This window comes from Chanos chanos, chromosome 3, assembly GCF_902362185.1.
Source record: "Chanos chanos chromosome 3, fChaCha1.1, whole genome shotgun sequence".
Classification (NCBI taxonomy): domain Eukaryota; kingdom Metazoa; phylum Chordata; class Actinopteri; order Gonorynchiformes; family Chanidae; genus Chanos; species Chanos chanos.
Window position 1 is genome coordinate 50,560,826 of NC_044497.1, and position 22,881 is coordinate 50,583,706.

Below are 22,881 nucleotides of genomic sequence, written 5' to 3' on the forward strand. Positions count from 1 at the left end.
GTACCCCAAGAACTTATCGAAGAAGAAAAAAAAAAAAAAAATTCAAAATTAAGTTAAGTCAATTAAAACATACAAAGAAGGAATATCCTTAAAACAAAAATAATGGGGACAGGACAATTTCATTTTCTGCACAAGCCAAACAGGGGCACACCTCAAGAAATAATGTAGTATACGGGTTCTGTGAATCTAATGGGGAGGGGGGGAGGAAGGGGTGACCAGAGATAAGCTAAGTTGACTGTATTGAGGTAGCTGTGCTCTGCCTAGTGCAGAAAAACTGGCTTTACTAATCACTGTGTATGGTAATCATTTTGATTTTTTTTAAGAAAACAAAAAAAAAAAAGAAAAAAAAGAAAAAGACAGTTGTTACACAAAGGGATAGACACACAGATGAATCATAAATGAAAAAAAAAAAAATCCACATACAATGCATGCAAGACACAGAACATGCAGGTTTCATCACAGAACTTTTGATTTTAGTTGATGCATACAAACATTCACTCCACAGCTCCTCCCATGCGTCTGTGCCAAACCGTGCTTTGTCCATTGGCTCTGAAAGAGATTCTGATGGTCTATACACTGAAGACATAATGGTAAACATTAGTAAACAGCCTCGCTCTATGTCTCTAACCTGCCTGTCCATTCCTTCCTCCGTTCCACAAAAATGATATTAGAATACAAATGAGGGGTTGCATAAAATAGTGTTAAATCTCTGTACACATCTGGACCATTGGTCATTTCATCATTACGTATTCATATGGAATAAGGGGGAGCAAAAAATATATATATATATATATATAATCATTTGTCTCGGTTTGAAATGACACACAAGGAATGATTAAAAATACAAATTTAAAAAGGCAACAAAACCAGAAAAAACAAAACAAAAAACAATAGTTTCTGATCAAACCAGCAGTAAGCCCACAAACTGTGGGAACAATGGTCACTAATGCACTAACAAACACTTCTGCTCTATGTGGTCCCCTTTATCCCCACTGGACATTTTAAAAAGTTAAGATGGTTTGTGTTTTTATTTTATTTTTTTTTATATTACTGTTATGTTTGTGTTAACTTTGTCCTTCTCGTGCACACTCCCAGGTGCACAGGCACACTTTAAACACACGCACACACACATACACACGCACACACACACACACACACATGTTCACTGTTTATCTACACACATGGTGAGGGGGTTTTGTGCTCATGTGAGTCAGGACCAGAACATTTCGGCCAGGTTAGTGTCGGTGCTGTAGATCCACAACACGAGTGGGAGTGAGATGGCCACGAAGGGCCAGGAGATGCCCTCCGTGCACGTGCTGAAGGAGCAGCTCTTGCCCGTCTGCTTGTCCAGCTCTTTACCGGGCTCCAGGTAGTTTCTGGCCGTGAACTTGAGCACCTCGTCCAACAGGATGACGGGCAGCGAGATCTTGAGCACCATGAGCCACTGGGTCATGTTGAGCGGAGTGATCTGGAATATGATCTGAGGAAGAGAAGACAGGAAGAGGGATCAGCGGGAGCTTAACATTAGTATAGAGAGAGACAGAGAGAGGAGGTCTTCAACCAAAAAAGAAAGAAAAATAAAATAAAGGAGGGGGTATAAGGAAAAAGAACAGCAAGGAAACATGATGTACAAGTTACTCCTGGAGTACGCTAAGCCGCTCATTCATTGCCAGTTTCCTGATGCAGCACAGAACATTAGTGCTTTTCAAAGGCCTAGCACAGGCAGACAACGTGACAAGAGTCAGGGCAGAAGAAAAGGTGTGAGATGTCTGGGTTTATAACACTGCTAATATGTGGAGTCGGGTGCTGTTATGGGGGGGTCTGGTGCTGTTATGTGGGGTTCTGTTGCTGAGCCTACCGGGAGAGGCTCGACGTAAAGGATGAGGAAATGCAGAGACATGGACAGGCAGATGGCTCCTAGCAACCAGATGTTCTCCCAGGGTGGCATGCGCAGCAGAGACTGGTTCTCTGACAGGCTGAGAGAGAGAGAGAGAGAGAGAGAGAGAGAGAGAGAGAGAGAGAGAGAGAGAGAGAGAAGGGAGGGAGGGGTGGTAAACACAATGACCGAAACATAAGCACTCATTACAACATAAAATCACTGCGTCATTTTTGAATGTATACATCTTGCAGTTGCAGATTTTGTCCAAAACTTACCTGTTGAGGGCATTGCACATCTCTATGGTAACCAGCACAGACAGGGCCATGGTCATGGGGTAAGGAGATTCAAAGACCTCACAGTCAAGACCCTTAAACTCAGGATTGTCTGGAGCACACTGCAGGAAGTGGCTCTGCAGAGACACAAAAAAACAATGAGAGGGAGAGGGAGAGAGAAAGAGAGAGAGAGAAAGAGAGAGAGAGAAAGAGAGAGAGAGAAAGAGAGAGAGAGAAAGAGAGAGAGAGAAAGAGATATCCATCAGTGACAGTGAGAGACTGTTTCTGGATGAGGAGGAACATATAGTGGAGTATGTTTGCATTGTGGCGTGATGAAGCACTCACCAGCTGGTACAGCGTGACTCTTGGGCCATCCTCAGCTGCAATGAACCACCAAGCTGCAGCACCCACTGTAGCAGCACCCACATAACCTGCAGGTCACAGGACAAACAAATAAGGGCCACTTCTGAGCCACGACATGATTTCAATACCGACTTACGGTTCTGTTATGCATTCAAACCCAGTTTTGCAGAGCTGGACAAGGAGGACGATACTCACATCCAATAGCAAGGTATCTAAAGAACAGCCAGCCTGAAATCAGGGGCTCGCGGGCATTGCGTGGAGGTCGGCTCATGATGTCGAGGTCAGGGGGGTTGAAGCCCAGGGCAGTGGCAGGCAGGCCATCGGTGACCAGATTCACCCAGAGAAGCTGCACTGGGATCAGTGCCTCAGGGAACCCCAGTGCTGCAGTCAGGAAGATACTACAAAAGAAAAAAACTCTTTAGAACAGTCACGGGAAGTCCCAAGCCGTGATCATAAACCTCTGCCAGTTAATATGCAAACCGGATGCTGAGGTCTGCCCGTTTAAGTGCGGTGGTCATACTGGCAGCGGAGAGCTTTTACGGGACTCTTACCAGACGACTTCTCCCACGTTGGATGAGATGAGATAGCGAATGAACTGTTTCATGTTGTTGTAGATGGCTCTGCCCTCCTCCACTGCAGCCACGATGGTGGCGAAGTTATCGTCCGCCAGGACCATCTCGGATGCCGTCTTGGCCACAGCGGTGCCCGAGCCCATGGCGATGCCTATCTCAGCCTTCTTCAGGGCCGGGGCATCGTTCACACCATCCCCAGTCTACGGGAGAACCGGTGAGAGAGTTTAATGACTGCAGGACAGACGCGTCCTATCAGTAAACCTAACTGATCTTGGACCATAGAAGGAAAATGTTCATTAATATCATTCCGGTACAACTGAATACACGAGCGCGCTATTTGTTTTCAACCACAACTTCCTGAAAAGGAGATTAGTCATTTGCAAGGCAAACAGACGAAGTTATTACCATGGCAGTGATCTCATCAAAAGACTGCAGGAATTCCACGATCTTCGACTTGTGCGAGGGCTCAACGCGGGCGAAGCAGCGGGCGCTGAGCACAGCGTCGCGCTGGGCGGCGGGGGACAGGTCGTCGAACTCGCGGCCGGTGAAGGCCATCTGAGAGACGTCGTCTCCCTCTCCGAAGATGCCGATGCGTCGGCAGATGGCCACGGCCGTGCCCTTGTTGTCGCCGGTGATCATGATGACGCGGATGCCCGCCAGGCGGCACAGTTTGATGGAAGCTGCCACCTCGGCTCTCGGAGGATCCAGCATGCCCACGCAGCCCACAAACGTCAGGTCGGTCTGCGCAGAAGAGACACGCTGTCAGTGTCACTCTCCTTTGTTTAATGCAATCTCTTTATCCGCACTGACTGTTTGACTCTTCGCTTATACCTTCAAGGCATTTGCAGCGATTTGTCAGTCACATTTTTGCTGCTTTATTTCACCTCCTTTAGCGGAGCACGCGACCGTTACACGGAGCAGGAAGCAAATAAAACGACCCGCGCTAGACGCCGCGAGGTCGTCCCCGTCTCTCGCAAAGTGCGGTTTGCGTCTTACCTCGTACTCGATGAAGCGCGACGAATCCTCCAGCACGAGGTCCTCTTTCTTCAAGGGATTGTCGCGGGTGGCCAGGGCCAGGCAGCGCAGCGTGTCGCGTCCCGTGCCGTACTCGCGGATCACAGACATGATCCTCTCCTTAATTCCCGGAGTCAGAGGCACTTTGTTTCCTCCGACTCGGATGTGTGTGCACCTGTCAATCACTCCCTCGGGAGCGCCCTACACGAGGATAGATGTGTCAAAATTAAGTAATTATTAGAAATGTTTGCACTGTACAATCTCCAAGAGCTAAAAAGGCCTCAAGGCAAACCACCGCGAGCTGCTCCACGGGCTGTCTTTACCTTGACAAACATTTTGCCCATGGAGGAGTGAGCCTTGTTGGGGGTACAGTACACAGACATGGACTTCCTGTCCCGAGAAAACTCCAGGGTGAACTCCTTCTTCATCAGCTGCTTGATCACCTATTAAATTAATTCGGTTAAGACCAATTAAAATCCTGCAAAGTTCACTGTAAGGTACAACTTTAAGTTGTTTTTTTGTGTGTGTGTGTGTTTGTGTGTGTACCAGGAGCTTGCTAACTACTGAACTCTCTTTAGTAAAATATAAATCAGAGGTTTGACTTACAGAGTTGCAGGCGTTAGCTCTCTCGATTTTGGAAAGGCCTGAGATGTTGGTGTCAAACACGTTCATTTTCTCCACTAGACATGTCAGTGCGGTCTCTGTGGCCTCGCCAACCTTCTCATACACGCCTTTCGTCTGTGAGGACGACATTATACGATCAGCATAAGTAAAAACAGTGAGAAGCCACGGGCAAGCAATGGGTATTGTGTTGCTTTTTTCTCCTGACCTGTTCGATTGATTTAATTATTAAGATTCAACACACAACATGAAACTCGAGACCACGAGTTACAAACCTCATTGTAATCAAGGGATGAGTCATTACACAGGGCACAGATGGTGGCCATCTCCACCAGGGCGTCATACTGAGAGCATCTGACTGGTTTACCATCATGGAACCTGGAAACACAGGATGACCAGTGAGGATTCCCAATCAATCTATCTTTTTATTGATCTCTCTCTGTCACAGGGTTTATCTATGTGAAATGAGCAGGCAACTGCATGTGTTGCGTCTGTATTATGAAAGCGCTTACACTTCTCCCTCGGGGGCATATGTGGAGCCGGTGACAGTGAACTCTTTCAGGGTGCACTTGTCTCCTTCCGCCTTGTCGACAATGAACATCTGCAACGACGCACAAAGAGGAGTCAGTGCGCTGAAGACCACCAGGTGGCGGTAGAGACAGCCGGTACATATTTGAGCACTGAAGCACTTGACACTAACAGCCAATAAATCTCACTCCCTGTCCTATGAACACCATTGCCACAGAACTCAAGTGCTCTGGGAGATGCATTAGCAGTTCATTTCAGGGTTACATCGTAGGGTTGCATTACCCAAAAAAACAAACCAAAACAAAGATGATTCACCAGTAAAGGACAGGATAGAATTTTCTTAACCCATGAGAAAAAAAAAGAGCCTCCGGGCAGAGCAGAGTCACTGATGAAGAGAGAGAAAGAGAGCGGAGAAGAGAGGGAGAAAGCCAGAGGACAGAGGGACACATGGAGACGGGGGTGCAGTCCTGGTCCAGGGACAGGCGGGCAAGCCAGTGTCTACCTCACAGCTGGCCATCGCTAAAAAGCACACAAATCTCCGCTGTGCCAGGCACAACACAGGAGACCGGTAGAATCTTTTAAATATAAGGCTGAACCCATTGTCCCCTTTCTTTTCCTCCCCCCCCCCCCGGCATAGTGCTCACATCAAAACATCAAACAGCTCTGACGTCAGTTGTACAAGGGGGAAAAAAAAAAAAAACGCTGAACAATGTGGAAAAATAAAACCAACAAGATTACATTTTTTTTGTGTTGGAAAGCAGCTAATTTTAGATCCAACATGTACACACAGGATGACACTGGATTACAGCAATCTGGACGTCATATGTTTTTGCTTACTCAGAACTCGGCTAAATGTTGAAGTTTAAATGAGAAGTTAAGCCTTAAGAAAATTTCTCGCTACCGTGGAGAAACGGAGCTCTGGGATATAGCTAAAAATGCTGAGAGCAAAAAGGGAAGGACAGGACGACAAGCGGTCCGTTTTATCCTTATAAGCAGAGATGAGCTCTGCGCGAATGTGCTCTTCTCTGGTGGGGAGCTGAGTGCTCCGCTCGTACGAGAACAGTTAGCCTACAGCAAAGGACTCAGAAAGGATCACAGGCAGATCTGAAACGCAAGGTCGGTTACGCAACACCACTGCAAGTAACCCACCACTGCATACTGATCAGCTCAAAGTAGATGCACACACAGCGAGAGAGAGAAAGAGCGAGAGAGAGAGAGAGAAAGAGAGCGAGCGAGAGAGTGAGAGAGAGAGGGGGCAGAGGGGAGGGATAGCACTCTGTGAAAGTTTCTTTCAAAGAAAAGAGTAAAGGAAAGAGGGTGCTGGCAGTCTCACCCGGCAGACAGACATCTGATTTGTGGTGAGGGTGCCCGTTTTATCAGAGCAGATGACGGAGGTGCAGCCCAGGGTTTCCACAGAAGGCAAAGAACGGACGATGGCATTCTTCTTCGCCATTCGCCGCGTGCCCAGCGCCAGGCAAGTGGTGATGACAGCGGGCAGTCCCTCTGGGATGGCGGCCACGGCCAGCGCCACCGCGATCTTAAAATAATACACGGCTCCGCGGATCCACGAGCCGCCGTGCACGGGGTCGTTGAAGTGACCGATGTTGATGATCCACACGGCGATGCAGATAAGGGAGATGACCTTGGACAGCTGCTCTCCGAACTCGTCCAGCTTCTGCTGCAGGGGGGTGCGCTCCTGCTCCGTGGAGGCCATCTCGTCACGGATCTTACCGATCTCCGTGTTCACGCCCGTGGCCACCACTACGCCCACGGCTTTTCCCGCCGCGATGTTAGTGCCCTGAAAACGCCACAGGCACGTTAGACAAAAGGTGTGATGTTTCCTTCCATCCCAACCACTTTCACACCAAACTCAAATGATCAGCGACAGTGAGGACGAGTCTGAACTGGGGGGGGGGGACCCCAAGGGACAGGTTTTGAAAAGGGCTTATGATATAAAACTACAAGAAAGAGGGAGGGGAAAAAAAGACGATGTTGAGGAAGTGGTGACTCACAGAGAAGAGCATGTTCTTCTTGTCCTGGTTGACGGCACGGGGGTCGGGGACAGGGTCGGTGTGCTTAATGACAGAGACAGACTCCCCTGAGGAGAAGAAAAGAGAAATCAAACTGTGAACAACAGGGCCACGCCGCAAGGTGGCGTTTCTCTAACAGATCCGTGAGAACAGTGATTACGGAAAAGGCTTGCTTGTGCGCGACTGTCAGAATGAATTCCTAATCTGAGCACAATCGAGAAACAGCGTCAGAAGCGAAAAACGGCCAAGGATGGAGAAGCTAAAAATGCACAGAGTGGTACCTCTCCTGACCCACTACCAATTAAGGCAGTGAGGCAAACCCTGACTTTCCTTACCCCTTTCCAGGATTGCAAAGAATGAACACAACTGACCTCCTAAAACAAGGGTTAAAAGACTCCGCTCAAGACTAAAACATCATCTTTTCACTGTGTTCCATCCAGTCAGTTTGAATAGGTGTGTGGTCAAACATCTAGAAACTTGAACAAATTTCCCCAAGTACTAAATGCTTCCAGTTAAACTAAAAAAAAAAAAAAAAAAAACTTCTGAGGTGCAGAAAAATACAGGATAAGTAACTATCCCAAGCCTGTTTTTTTAATGCAAGCATCTTACTTAGTCCTCATAAAGCATCTTACTTAGTCTTCAAGGTATAGTGCGTTAAGCGTCAAAAGTAATGATATTTCACTCCAAAAAAAAAAAAAAATTGAAGCACATATGGGTATTTTTTTTTTTTAAACATGTCTCTCACCTGTCAGTATGGACTGGTCCACCCTAAGGGTGGTGGACTTGATTGAAGAGATGCGGATATCAGCAGGAACTTTGTCGCCCACTGCAGAGGAAGCACAAGACGTTGAGAGGAAAGATAAGTTTAGCAGACAGAAGGAAAACATCCAGTTTCAGCACCAACAGTAACAGGCATTAAGAGTGTACCGCTTAATGAGAGGCTTAGCTGACATTAAACAGAAAGTTCTCGCGACTTCTGCAGACATTAATTAGGTGCTTTGGGGGGGTCTGACGACAAACAGGATCATAACAATGACAAAATACATCTACAACTGGTTCCTCCGACGCCTGTTTTAAGAGGACCGTCAGGTAGGTCGTTTTCGTGACACGAGCAGTCTCTTTCCCCTTTTCCAAAATGGTGGTGCCCCCCTCCCTACTCTCATTTTAAAAGCTAACCTGACACACTCTCCACTCTTAATGGAAGGTCCAGGGTGGAAGATGCATTGCCAGAGAACAGAACACATCCAGTTTGAGGGGGTGGTCATAACACCACTTAACTACATGTAATGTTAGTAATACCCAACTGAATAGAACTGAAAACTGAATAGCACTTTATTAGTCCCATCGTTACTGTGTTTTCTGATCTGACTTTTTTTCAATTCTAGAAAGAAAGACACCAAAAAAAAAAAAAAAAAAAGAAAGCGAGAAAGAAGGACAGACAGAGAGAAAAAGAACAGACAAAAAGAAGAACAAAGTGTTTTTTTTTTAACGAGTTCAAGCTACTTTTTCAAGCACAACCAGCAGTACCATGGTATGCCAAATACTGTGTTCTCCCCAGCAGCAGATCCTTCACACTTCATATTTGTTAAACAGTCAAACAGAACCCTGGCCTGTAAACTCTCTCGCCGACAATTTAAACATACATATGAACAGGCCTGACATCACATTTTTGCTTAAGCGACCCTTCAAGAAAGGGAATGTGAAGTATCAAAAGCTTACAATGTTCTTCTATTCCTCAGAAAGGGACAAAAATAGACTGCACTTCATTCTTTCCACAAACAGAAGGGGGTTAGAATAATTGCTGGTAGACAAGGGGAAAAAAAAGGAGGGGGGTGGGGGCAGATGTTAATATGCTTTTCCCAAACAATCAAGAGACAGATATGAGAGACTACTAAAACTCTTGACATTAATCAGTCATAGACAGGAAAGCATTCGATTGAACTGGGCACTTCAGATTTGTAAATGTTGAGTGCGCGTGAAAACGACATGAAGAGGGCTGACTGCGTTCCAAGTTCAAACAAACGCTGACAACGGAACCTTCTACCGCCGTGAGGACGCTCACAGTCGCTGAAGGGCAGGAGCGTGAAAACGCGAGGTACTGTTCGTCTACTCATTGCCTTTTCAGGACCACGTTCTGACAGACGTATAAACCAACCCGTACGCCCTGGTGCCCTTTTGTGAAGAGGGAGAGGGAGAGAGAGAGAGACACGGGTGGAGGGGGGTAGTTAGGGGAAGGGCAGCATTACACCAACAAAGCACACGTCCAAAAATGGGAAAACTATTTTGATAGGGTCTGTGGAGTACTGATGGGTTTTAAACGTGACGCCCGTAGTCAGGTTGTCTGTGTATCGGTTGACAGAGCAAGGTTGCCTGAGGAAGACACCAGTGTTCAATGTGTGCAATGCTGATGAGACTATCTGTCGGTATGAACAATAAAATAGACTTTTCGCGTGGGCTTGATGTATAAAAATACGGCGTCAATTTGCTCCTAAACCATTCTAACGAATGTGGAACATGTATTCAATATATAGCACAAGTTACAAAAACAGGACATATAGTAGGACAACCTACTTTAGCTAGACATAGTGCTCCTTTAAGACGCTCTCCTTAGAAAAAGGATCTCTGATGGGTTCAGTCTTGTCTTAACCACATCAAAATTAAAAAAAAAAAAGAAAAAGAAAAAAAAAAAAAAAAAGGTTTGACCAGTTCTAAGAAACCCAAAACATGTTCCACAGGTAATTCCAATAATGCAGAGAAGCTTGTGCCTGCATGTGTCTGATACAACGCTACAAATCCAGGTGATCAGTAGACAAAATACGAGGAGGGGAGGAGAGAGAGAGAAAGAAAGGCTTTGTTTGTGTCACGTAGGCCAAAAGGAGCGACGTATCCTTGTTCGCGCCGATCTAAACAAACACTTTGCACGATGAGGTGGGAGACAAAACTGTTCGCCGACGATGGGAGAAGCCAATCATCGAATTTGTTAAAGTATGCCTCTTTGATTTAATCACAGAGGCTTTATTTAGCAAGCACTCTATCCAAGAAGAGGGACAATCGCTCCCGTGTGTGCGCGCCGAACGCAAAGTGCAACCCTCTCAGACAGCCCGTGTCAGAGAAGAGGCTGAACACCTGCACTGACACCTCTGAGCTGCTGTCTTTAATGAGAGGACTGAACACCCTGAGCAAACAAGAGCCACTCTAGCATGGAGACCACACACAAATGGAAACAAAGACAAAAAAAAAAAAAAGAAAACAGGACATTTATAAGTTCTTGAAGGCATGTTCAATTAAAAGTTCTCTCTGACAATAAATAAGCGAGTTGCGTATCAGAGCGGTTATGGTACATGTTAGTTATTCTGGAGTTTTCAACTGAACAAACAAATACAAGTGAAGTGATTGAGAGATAACAGTCAGTTTAACCGATACTCTTCATCTTGAAGTATTTTATAAGATAACAAATTGCATGCTTACTAACTTCAAGCAAGATAAACGCCTTCATATTCAATGTATTAATGTTAGTATCATTATTATTAAAGGTCTCTAAAGGGGGGGGGGGGGGGCAATGACCCTTAGCAGAGGGAGCTTTGAAGGTCAGGGGTGATTTTTTTCCCGCTCTCTGGCTTACAGTAGCCTTACAACAGTTTGCACGTAGCACAATGTGTCTAGGCCCCCCCCATCACTCAAGTGTTCCTCCCCTGGGAGCTTTTAACTCTGAAGAAGTGATGGGGGAGGGGAGGGGTGCGCGACACAGCAGAAGGGCTGACCCAGGAATACATAAACACGAAGCCGGATACGCACAAAGCCATCCGGAGCTTTCTGACTCTGGGCCCGCTCCCAGCGCCGGCTGATGGGTCTAACCTGATGTCTGCGGAGGTCGGGCGAGAGGAGAAAATGCAGACCACCTAAGCCTTCAAACATTACAGACAAAAGTATGGCCATCTGGCTCACTAATTATTTATCTGAGTTGAATCTGCTCGGTGCTGAACCTCACATCCTGTCTGTCCTCGCCTCTCGCTCTGCGGCTATGACACGGTCCTTCAGGCCGCAGTGCTGGGTGGGGGACCGACATGTAACTGATATTACACAACTGCTACCCACACCGAGAGGACACCTCCCAAAGGGTCAGGGATGTTACCGTAGAAACAGATGAACTGTCATTTGACGCAACGCAACACCCAGACAGTGTAACTCACGAAGACCTGGACCAAGTTCATTTTAAAACAAAAAAGGAAAAAAAAAAAAAAAAAAAAAAAGAAGGAAAGGAAAAAAAAAGAAAAAAAAAAAAAGGCTACTGGCTTTATGGAGAAAGGAGTGTTCTGCATGTTATCCGTTTTAAAAGTTATGACCATCGTATCATGACTTCACAGAACAAAGTGGAGAGTCACAGGAAATTTCAGGAACCGTGGCTGACTGACAAGGCTTGTGTGGGCTTTTGCCAGCACTTGAGACAGCACTACTCCTCATCCTCTCAGAGGGATTAGTGCTGGAGTAACAGCGGTTAGCAGGTGGTGAGGGCAGTTGTCCATTGTTTCTAGTACTTTCCATAGCTCACTTAAGGGGCAATCCCTCACCAGCTAGCATCAGCACTGTGCTGGGTCAGTGGGGACTTGTCTATACCTCCATCTCCTATTTCTCTCTCTTATGTCACCGGTCTCTTGGGTTAGTGTTGCAGTGTACAGAAAGTTCTAGAGGTCAGAGCCAATTTTGATGGACAAGAGTAACAAGGCATACAAAACTCAAAACCTTGTAATCATAAAGGACAAACCCAATATACACCATACCTCTGCTTTCCTTTCATGGACCACAGCCCATCACATAGATGTAACTAATATTTAACAGCATTCATTTCACTCCATCTTTAGACTATTCCAGAATACTATATCCATCAATCAAACAAATTAAAAATAAATGGCTTTTTTTTTTGGATAACTGGGCTCTTGTATGTAGAGGGATGTCTTGCAGTCCAGTGTTGAACACAGGCTGGTGCGCAAGTTGGGAAAGATCAATTTGATTATCCTGTCACTAATCGTGGCAACCTCGATAATAGATTAAGCAAATTCTATACAGTGCTACCAGACAAATGCCTTCGCTGCAGACTGAATGGGAAAAACGCATCCGTAGGATTAACTATCACTACAAATTTACAAATGACTGGGTTCACTTCCACAGTCCAACAATATATTAAATATTTGGAATTGAATCCAACACGATGGCCTCCTGTTACACAGTAACATTAAACGTGTGTGTAGCACAAAAGTAATAAAGTCCAGCTTGGTGATGGAGACTGAGAGCTCTGGTTGTATGAGGTTTTGAGTGCATGTGTGGGAGTAATCTTAAGCAATGCCCTTCAAGGTCATCCATCAATATGAAGGAAGTAGAAAAACAGCAGCGGCATGGTCTGTCATCTATGACTCACACTTTTAGAGTAGGAGGGACGTGTGAAAAAGGAGAGAGAGAAAAAAAAAACCCCCTCCAAAAAAAAAAAAAAAACCCAAGAGGCGTTGCTTGCATATATTTCAACAGAGAGATATTCGGTGGAATGACATTCTCTAAGCCCCTGCAGTGTGCTGACACAGTCTCTGGTTGAGTGAGAGGTTTGGGTGCAGAGAGAGAGAGAGAGAGAGAGAGAGAGAGAGAGAGAGAGAGAGAGAGAGAGAGAGAGAGAGAGAGAGGAGAGAGAGAGAGAGAGAGAGAGAGAGAGAGAGAGAGAGAGAGAGACACACACACACACACACACAGGGAGACTGAGAATGTCTGATCAGCTGCGTCAAACCTTATTCTAGCCTACACTGCAGAATGACAAGAGAGAGCAGAGACAGCTACACAGCCAAACAGCATAAGAGGAATCCGTTCCTCGATATTGTCAGCATATTCCTTTTCTTGACACTGCGCCGCTGAATCTTTGTGTACCGCTAAACAGACATGTGCTTCCAGGGCTTTGACCCTTATATTGAAGATAAAAGCCACTTTCTAACTCAGCTCAGGTCACTGGTCCATGAGCCCTGCCAGGAATGATGCTGATGATTCAAAGGACTGTTTGCATGCATGCGTGTGTATGTGTGTGTGTGTGTGTGAGGTGCTGGCTTCATTTCCTCTGATCCAGCTAATCACACGCACTCTGGCTGTACAAGGCTACTTAATATTCTCCTCATGAGCTTTTCTTGTCCCATTCCCTCCCCAACCACCCCCTTGTCTGGCTCTTCACCTCCACCCGTTGCATCAACTTCTATTTGGGAACAGAGGTCATTTCGAATCTACCTTGAAATCTCGCTCTCAGTCCCTCATGCAGGGGGCTGCAGGACACCAAATCCCTGCCTTTCGCTTCAAACACCCCTCCCCCCCTCTCTCAAGTGGAGAAGAAATGCAGTTCTTTCCAGTAGGTTGCTAATGACACAGCCAGTGACAAACACAGCGCAGGGAGTGACGCAAAAGGACGTCGACCAATCCTGAGCGAGGCACAGTGACAAGGAGTGGAAGCTGTCTTTGAAAAGGACCAGAGATTTCAGCCTGTGGGGGGGGGGGCGACAACGAGACGACCCTCCCCCCAACCCCCCCGGCTCTCTATTCGTGCTCCATATTCATGCCAGGCTGTGTTCTGGTTAACAAAAGAGAAGCACCCACACAGGGGGCACTGTGTGTCAAGCATCTAATTGTACATGACCCTGCACCACTGGGAATCTTATGTAACAGGTACACTCACCTGGTAGCGCTTTTGTAGAGGATTAGTTGGACAGAGAGCCATGAACACATCAGCCTCAGTGGGCTCTTTGCAATCCTCATCCTGCTGATGGGAGCGCATTGCTCTTCTTCTCTCTCACATCATGACTAAGCACCCCCGTCCAACACCTTAGCGCTGCGCGTACTAAATTCAGCACAAGTGGAGCAACGCTTACTTTGTTTTAAAAGCCCCATGTTCCCATGTGAAGAGATATTTATGAGCAGCAAACCAACCAAAGTTTGTTTGAAAAAAGAAAAAAAAAAAAAGAAAAGAAAAAACAGTAAAGAGGCACGATTACTGTGACCTCAGTTTTTTTGTTTTTTTTTTTTTTAGAGTGCTCATGCCAAATCCCAGCAGGCTTAGCTTCACTATAGTGGACGCCCCCACGCTTTGCCGTGATGGAGGTGGACTTTAGACTGTAAAGTGAGATAAAGATCCTCTCTCACACCTGAAGTAGCACGTTAGCTACCGTGCTTCATTCGAGATACATTCGAATATTTTTTATCATTACAAAAGCCACATGTATAAGCCCACTGGCAAAAAAAAAAAACAGAAAGAAAGGGAAACAAGAAAGGTCAAGGATTTCGGTCAAATCCTCCTCATAACTTACTATGCCCAGAACAATTAAGGATGACCACATGGTCCCTACCACGCTGGCAATGAAACATTTACAGCGCACAGTTAATTGTTTGAGGAACAAATGGCAGATGGACATTGGGATTCATTTCTTGTTAATCCCAAGTGAAACAACAACGCCTAAGCGCTATGGAAGGAATGTTGCCAAAACAAATGGAGAATGATGAAGTATTGGCTAGAATAAATATTTTCTGAGTCAAATAATCTTGGGTCACAGATCAAAGGGTTTCCACTGTATCAGTGTAAACTACTCTTTGCTAAACAGCGTTTTTTTTTTTTTTCATTGCAAGACTGAATGAAACGTGCTTAAAACAAAGTCATCTTGACACAGCGGCGAGGACAGGGAAGATTATCTCCCCGCAGCACCAACTACTAAGCACGGCTTTGAGCTGAGTTTTTCTTCGACGTCTCTGTTTAGCAGAAGACATTGATCGAGAAACACACCAAACTATGGCCGTAGCTCTGTGCTTACAGGTAGGTTAACACAAGGTTCCAGCGAACTCACCCCTGCACCAGCAGAACGCACGCAGAAGACAGACTGTGTACACAGAGGAGACTACGAAAACATGATGGCCATATTTGGCTACTGCACATGTTAAAAGTTAGTCTTCTCTTGTGGGGGTTATTGTGCTCCCTCTCTCTTTAATGAAAAAATAAAAAAATAAAAAAATAAATAAAGCGACTAAAAGTGACTCATCTTACCAGCAACTTCTACAATGTCCCCAGGCACAATATCCCTGGCTTTGATCCTCTGGACGCTCTTTCTGTCCTGACGATACACCTTGCCCATCTCAGGCTCGTACTCCTTGAGGGCTTCGATGGCATTCTCAGCATTTCTTTCCTGTAAAATGTACAAGAGGGGGGGGGGGGGGGGGGGGGGGAGGAGTGAATTCAATAAAGTTATGCTTAACCACTGGACCACGGCGATATTCCTTACTGTTGTAACAGACTGGGGTTTTATGACTATTTTTAGGGGATAGTAAAAACAGTAACTCCACAAAAAAAAAAAAAAAAAAAAAAAAAAGATTACCATCACAAACCCCTACAGTTAGAGACTTGGGAATGTCTTGTTTGCGACGCATTTCAGAGGCAAACAAACCCGACAAAAATAGCTAGCTATTAAATCCAAATGGGAGGCTTTCTTTTTCCAGAAATGTTAAACAATATGTGCTTCCACCCTGAGAACATTTTTTTTTCTTTATTCCAGATACGAAATGTCAAAACGTGCCATCAGATATAGCTGTGGAAAACTCCCCTCTGGCAACTGCTACCCAGCCCATGGCAAAACTGTTCTGTTCCGAGTTGACCTTTTGCCTTCACAGTGATTAATCCTGAGGGACCCCGCTCACTAATTGTGGTAGCTGGCTCTGCACCACTTTTGGAAGGATGCTTCCTGTGGCCTCTTTTGTGTAATGGGAACAAAAGTCTCGATTTTACACAAACAAGAGTCAGTGGCCTGTGGGCACCAGTTCGTAGCTCTGGGTCCAGTAGAGTAAAAAAGACTGGCGCGGGCTGAGGCTTGACTCTAGTCAAGGGAGGGGAAGAAAGAGGGCGGGATCCGCTGGAGTTAGAGATACAGCGTAGCATTCAAAGAAAAATACAAAACTGTTTTCATTGGGATGGCGATATTATTTAGTGAGTCGTGCCTCTGAGCAGACTCTTCCATAGGCGCTTCGCTGAAGGAAAACGCGTCTGAGTGCAAACGCGCTGTGGTAAACTCTCACATCCCTTTTGAGTTACTGTACCACAGGACTCCCAAGTCAGTCTAAACGGTCAAAAGGAAGTGGTTTCCACTTGGCAAACAGCTTGATATTTTTTTTTTGTTTTGTTTTGTTTTGTAATTATTGTTGCATCAACAGGCCTTAACTGGGAAACAGAGAGAGTGGGCACAAAACTGCTCCGCTGGGATTTCGGTTGTCCTCGGTTTCAAATGGCGATCAAAAATTTAATGACGTAGATGACCACATCAGCCACTCTCCAGAGAGGGACAACAGCGATACACGGTTACTAAACGATGTGACATCAGGTCAGTAACCAAATGGAGAAAAATACTGATCAAACCCCTAGATTACAATTTAAAAAAGAAAAAAAAAAGAAAAAAAGAAAAGACAATCTGTGAGTATCCATTTGACTGGTCAAAACAGCAGGGAAATGCCAGACAAGGCAATTACCAAAAGGGAGACCTGCTGATAATCAGCATAGGAGCCAAAGGATATATTGTAAATACAGGCAAACCTTGTGTGCCGTCACAATGGTTCCATCTGGCCCCGTTGCCGAGAGACAGCCATTCTTATTTACTGTGGACATTTAATGGGCCTCTAAATCTTCCTTTCCATCACCAAGGCAAGAACACAACTCTGTTCTCTGAGATTGGGAGCACCCCTGGGCCACACACCTCAGTCTTCCACTCTGATTGAAAATGTGGTCGCGCAGAAAGGATGATAATTAGCCAACGTGCCTTGCACACAGCGCCAGCCATTAGAGCGGACCTGGCCAAATCAATACCCCCCTCAGACGATAACTCATTCAGAAAACACGAGCGTCTCATCTTTACAGAGACCGTCTCTATCCTTACACGAGGTGCACGTTCTTAGGTCACATTTCTGTGCGACTCATCCAATGCCGCCTAGATGGCAAAATTCAGTTTTGGAATTCTCTGTATATCTGTTCAACAGATGTGTCCAACAGCTTTAAGCACTGAATTGCCATTTGCCCCTTTAAGGACTCAAGCTGAAACCGGGGGGGTGGGGGGGGGGGGGGGGGCGGCCAGAAGGGAGGGAAAAAAGCAGCGGAATCTCAGTCCGTTCAGGGTAATGAATGGTGACTAAAATAAAAAGATGGAAAAGAAACTGGGACATGGGTTTCAGGGCCACTGAGAGGTGCCGATGAAAATAGGGCCTACATTCTACACATGGGATCCACTGGGATGGCTGAACTATCTTTAGACTAAATGAAAATGTGGATGATTATTTTTTTTCCCCTCCATGTTATTAACAAGGCTAACTACGCAGAACAAAAATGATGTGAATATCCCTTTTTTTTTTATGTTACTAGACTGGTGAGGTCAAGCAGCTAAAGGCAATTTAAGACCTCATCATGGTTAACATGGAAAGTTGGCCAGTGCTCATTTTTGGGTCTGTTATAATGATGTCCTTTTTTGTGTAGAAATTATTGGTGCAATTTTTCGGACCCTTCAAGCATACAATTTTTTAAACCTCACATTATTGACACCTTGAAACCAACTATGTACATCACTTTGTGACTTTGGTTGTTTCACCAAGCAGCAAGTCAAATACTTTGTTTTAAAGATCAATAATTTAAGAACATACTTTCCTCTTGCCTCCTGTGAGAAAAAAAAGAACGGAATCAACCAGGTTACACTACATGCTGGCAACTTTGCGTTGGTTAGAAATTTGCTTTGTTTAAATACCCACGGTTATTAATAGCATGGTATATCTATACAGTTTTGATTTAAGTTGAGTCATTATGAAAAATGGGCTTTTCATAATGAAAAGATTGCAAGTACAAGCAAACAGACCGCGTTTCAGTGGCTAATATGCAAAAAGTGTGGACTTCCCCTTAAAGACTTCTGTCAATGCAACTGCATCTTTCTTGAACCAGCTGGAGAGGGAAATGGTGCATAAAAGCCCATTACGAAACATGTGAAATACAGACGGCCATTCTGAGACAAAAAGGTAAGGCCCGTGAGACACTCAGAGCGTCTCAAAGGAGGCAAGTCACAAAATTAGCGTTTTTTCTGGTCATCATTTCGTCGTAAAGCTGAAAACATGATAACTGATGAAATGAGAGGGCTATTTATCCCTATTTCACCGTAACATCTCTTCTCAGAGTTAATGACTGACTACTAAAACAACACAATAACAGCCCCATCTCTTATGGCTTTACAATGGTTGTTACACACTCAGAGCTAAAACCTGTTCTTTTCTGAGCAAATCTAATCAATTCAAGCAGACAAATCTCATGAGAACAATGAATTATGGAGGTTTCTTGATATTAGCTTTCTAAAACACGCGTCATAAAGAGTCTATTAATCTCCACAGCTACAAGAGAGCTGGACGATTAGGGTGGAGTAATGTTGTATGGGGATAAGCTTACCTGCCAGACTCCAACGATGGCATTGGCAATAAGAATTAGTAAAATTACAAAAGGCTCCACAAAAGCTGTAATAGTCTCCTCTCCCTCTTCAAACCAAGCCAACACCTAGAAAGGGAAAAAAACATACAAATAAACAAACCAAAAAAAAAAACCCCATATGACCTATCAGACACATTCTTGACATCACAGAAATAAAACCAATGTCACACATGTTCGGCGGGGCGGATTACAGCTCTAACACTTTTGACTCCAAAAAAAAAAAAAAAGTTCATATCAGAACATAAATGCGGAGAGGGCGGCCACTCTGCGGGGGCTCTGCATCACAGTTTGTCATCACTGAAGGTCTTCCTTATTGTGACTGATATCTGTGGGTGTCAAAGCAAGCAGCCCTCCTTCCTGCTGTTAACAGCCGAATGAAAGGCATAATGATTAATGCATGTCCTCCTGTTGGGAGCGTTAGATGAGAGTGGTCAGTGAGCTGTCTGCCTACAAGTCATGCTTAGGAAACACGCTGCATGAAGATGCAGGGCTTTTTTGAAAATGCGCCCAGCACGTGGGTCAGGTGGCACCCTTGCAGCTCGAGTCAAAGTTACTCGCACAGCTGTGCAGTGCTGCGTTCAGGCTACAGATGGCATCAGGTCACATTTAGTATCATCAAGAGCAAAAGCGTACCCATCATCAAATCTAAACAAGTGGACATGACCCTCAAAAGTCTTGCATAATCACCTTGCACTTAACATAGATGATAAAAAAAAAAAGAGAGAGAGCGAGAGAGAGTGAATGCACAGAAGTATGGTGATAGGTAAGAAATTTAAAGATCAAACTTAACATTTTGTCACGCACTCGAGGTTGTATTCATTTCCACGGTGTCCTCGTTTTCAGAAGGCGAACTGGGACACAATGCAGCACTTAAAACAACGATCTTAAGTAGCGGGTAAATGTTTGAATCTAATCATACACTAGTAACCCGATACAGACGTCAGCACACTGAAATGTGATCTATGCGACTGGCAGCTTCCACAGGCTTACATACTGAGGACCTTGGTAGATACAACTAAATAAAAGCAACGTATTGGACTTAATTTCACCGAGCAGATGCCTAATGAATTAGGACTCCCCTAAACCATGAGGAAATTAGGACTCCCCTAAACCATGAGGAAATTAAAATATAAATACAGAGGAACCAAAAATGTTCTTCATTAAAAACAAATCCTGGCTTCTTATAAAAACCGTAACAAACCTGAAAAGTAAACAAACAGTTGAACACATTCTACTGAATGTATAATTTTTTCAATTTCCAGTTCAACAAATTCCTGAATGTTGTGTTATGTATAATATATGAAAGAAACATCTTCGAGCCATTTTTAAGTCCTGCACAAGCAAGACACGATCTTTCTGCTGATGAAAAAGAGTAAGATTACGTTTATTCTCATGGCTGTCTACACATCCTATGCAACCCATCACAGGTATGTTACCCTTCAAAACAATTCAGGCAACCTTTTCAGAGGCAAAGAGGATCGGGTCTTTTGGAAAGTAATTTAAGCCAAATTCACAGATAGATCTGATCGCACCTGAAAGAGCTGTCTTCATAGATCCTTAGAGCAATTGCCTGGAGTGAGTGAATAGGCACAATGTGCTGACTGAATGACAAATCCTTTGGGAAGGCCGAGAGGAAAAAGGAATTTGAGAGTAAGAAAGGTCGTGTGTGTGTGAAAGAGAGAGAGAGAGAGCGACAGACATCAGCGCTCTGTCAGTGATTTCAAAGCCAGATTCCAGGCCATCAACAGCATACTTGCTGGCAAGTGAAACCTGCTCTAGTGTGGCGCTGAAAGCCTGCCAAGGCATAAGAACTCTCAACAGGTCACAGTGAGGTTAGCCCCACATTCATTGCCATATCCAAGGCAAGCAAGGCCATTTTCACATGTCTGTGACTTGTTTACAGGCATTATAACAGTATCACAAATGCCATTGCAACACTAAATACCAGGGGTGTTCTGGGGGCATGAGGGCACAAACACTGGAGGCTGATGAGCCTGAAGGGTTGTAGCAGTAAACTAGAGGGAGGGTAGGGACAGGGCCATGGAGTTAGTAACACACAGTAACCTAATCTCCATTGATGTTCACACATTCCAGACAGAGTTAGCTCTCCAAGCTGTCGCTCATCATCGCACCACGTCTCCCATTCCAATGGCGTAACTTAAGACCAAACAGACAGACAAGTGCTAAACACTTCATATACCCTGTCTGAGAGGCTGGGGCCAATCTCTGACCATCTCCAAGTCGGGGGCCAATAAAATGATTTATCACATGTGTACCTTCGTAAGGAATCATTTACTGCAGTCACTCCTAAACTTAACAGGACCCCCAGGAGTTATTGTGGGAACGTCACTATTGGAGAACTCATTCCTACTTTTGACATACCCATATTTAGCCCCTATGGACACTAACAAATTTCTTAATTACTGTAAAGACTGCATATTGTGTTATCCCAAACAGAACAAGATGTATCTTTTTAGATGAACTTTCACAAGTTGATTTACACAGCGCCTGCAGGCACGGCAATCACAAAGACATGCTTGAACGCTCTTCTATTTGTTATTGCGCTTGTTTTACAAACCCTAATGAAATGGCGTTTGCTTTATTGTCAGTGACCAAACATCCTTTCACAAGGTGTACAATTTAAATTCAGGGTAAAGGTCAAGTGAACATGCTCCTTCGATAATTTGTTAAAAATATGGCAAAATATCATCCAATCGAAATCATGAACGGAATGGAGCACAGCATCAATTCTGCATCAACGATGACGTCAAATACTTACAAAAGATATGCAGGCGGCTAGCAGAAGAATCCTGACTAATAGGTCTTCAAACTGTTCCACCACAAGCTCCCACAGTGATTTTCCTATTGAATAAACATAGTAAATGTGTTAAACGGATAAATCACTCATATACAAAGCTGCCGATAAAGTATATTAATTTGGTTTACTTAGTATGGGTAGAAACTGAATGAATTACCCTCTTCCGCCGGTAATTCTGTGGGTCATTCAGAAGATCACAGTGGAGAAAAAAAAAAGAACAGGGAGACATTCATTAGATGCACATTTTAAAACAGAAAGTCCTATTCACACAGTACCCGTTTCACCGGTCTGTTTAGCTGCTGCTGATTTTGGTGGGATACACTGTAAGAGCCGCGATAGCCAGCCACACGCACAACATGCTGTTGGAGTTTAGGACACGAATGACGTTAGCAAATTTTTGGGGAAGCAAAGGATTACTATGATGTGCCAAACGCTTCTCCTGACTTGGTATGCAAGGGTTTCGAATATGGCTAAAACACACGAGGTCGTTGGCCGTGGTGACGTCAGACACTTTCATCTAATTTCTCTGAGCACGCCGGGTTGTAGAATGAAAACCCAAGAGTTGGCTTTTCGCTAGGCCCTACAATGCGAAACCAGTTCGATGTAGGGTGAGTGTATCGTCATGTTACGTCGTGGTATCCATAGCAGGCAAGCTAATACAACCTTTTACACATTAGCATTACCACTCACCGTTTGGTCCCCATTTTTCTCGTTGCCTCTTCACTTGGTCCAGGCTCAGTCCTGTGCTTTCATTAACGCTGAAAAAACTGTAAACTTCCTCCACCGTCTTTGTGTGAGCGTTCTCCATTGTGGACGGTTGCCTGAGGACACTTGTATTAACCTAGCTACTTAACCCCCACAGCTAGTTCGAGTCCTCAGCGATGTCCCACAGATTCACGATAACAAAACTAAACTAATAGCGGTGTGCGAAAGAAAAGTCTACCCGCCAACGTTGATCTGATTCGCGTTCAAGCTATATTTAAAATAGCTGTAAGGGAGATTTGCGTCGGCAACTGAACTTTAAATCTAAATCGCAAGAAGCCGGGTAAAATTCAGCATAGGTTACACAAAGAGCATGGCGAGCCAGTTCACAGCACAAGAATGAACAAGTTTCATCCAGTCTGCCCGGAGACAGTTCAAAGCGTGACTAAAAGTACCGAGCATTCAAATGCAGCTTTCGCTCTTGGTCGAAGTAATAGTTTGAACTGTCGCCGTGGATATCCTCGGTTCTTTCTTCGAGGAGCAAACGAACAGGGCTCACTATCACCATCAGCACCA

At 44.8% G+C, this 22,881-nt stretch overlaps 1 protein-coding gene across 2 annotated transcripts; it reads right to left on the reverse strand.

The window, feature by feature from the left end:
* Positions 1-347: 347 nt before the first annotated feature.
* On the reverse strand, positions 348-22,881 carry atp2a2b (ATPase sarcoplasmic/endoplasmic reticulum Ca2+ transporting 2b). 2 transcript variants are annotated; one of them, XM_030767177.1, is made up of 20 exons: positions 22,294-22,881; positions 21,761-21,778; positions 21,565-21,647; positions 18,747-18,851; positions 15,333-15,471; positions 8,025-8,105; positions 7,262-7,347; positions 6,583-7,047; positions 5,234-5,322; positions 4,997-5,099; positions 4,707-4,838; positions 4,424-4,543; positions 4,083-4,301; positions 3,492-3,827; positions 3,066-3,286; positions 2,710-2,912; positions 2,497-2,582; positions 2,155-2,288; positions 1,859-1,976; positions 348-1,480 (listed from the first exon to the last, which is right to left on the reverse strand). In XM_030767177.1, the coding sequence occupies exons 1-20, from the start codon at positions 22,409-22,411 to the stop codon at positions 1,211-1,213; spliced, it is 3,126 nt and encodes a 1,041-aa protein (XP_030623037.1). In that variant the 5' UTR covers positions 22,412-22,881; the 3' UTR covers positions 348-1,210. The 2 variants fall into 2 exon arrangements, with proteins under 2 accessions (XP_030623037.1, XP_030623038.1); XM_030767178.1 differs by lacking the exon at positions 21,761-21,778.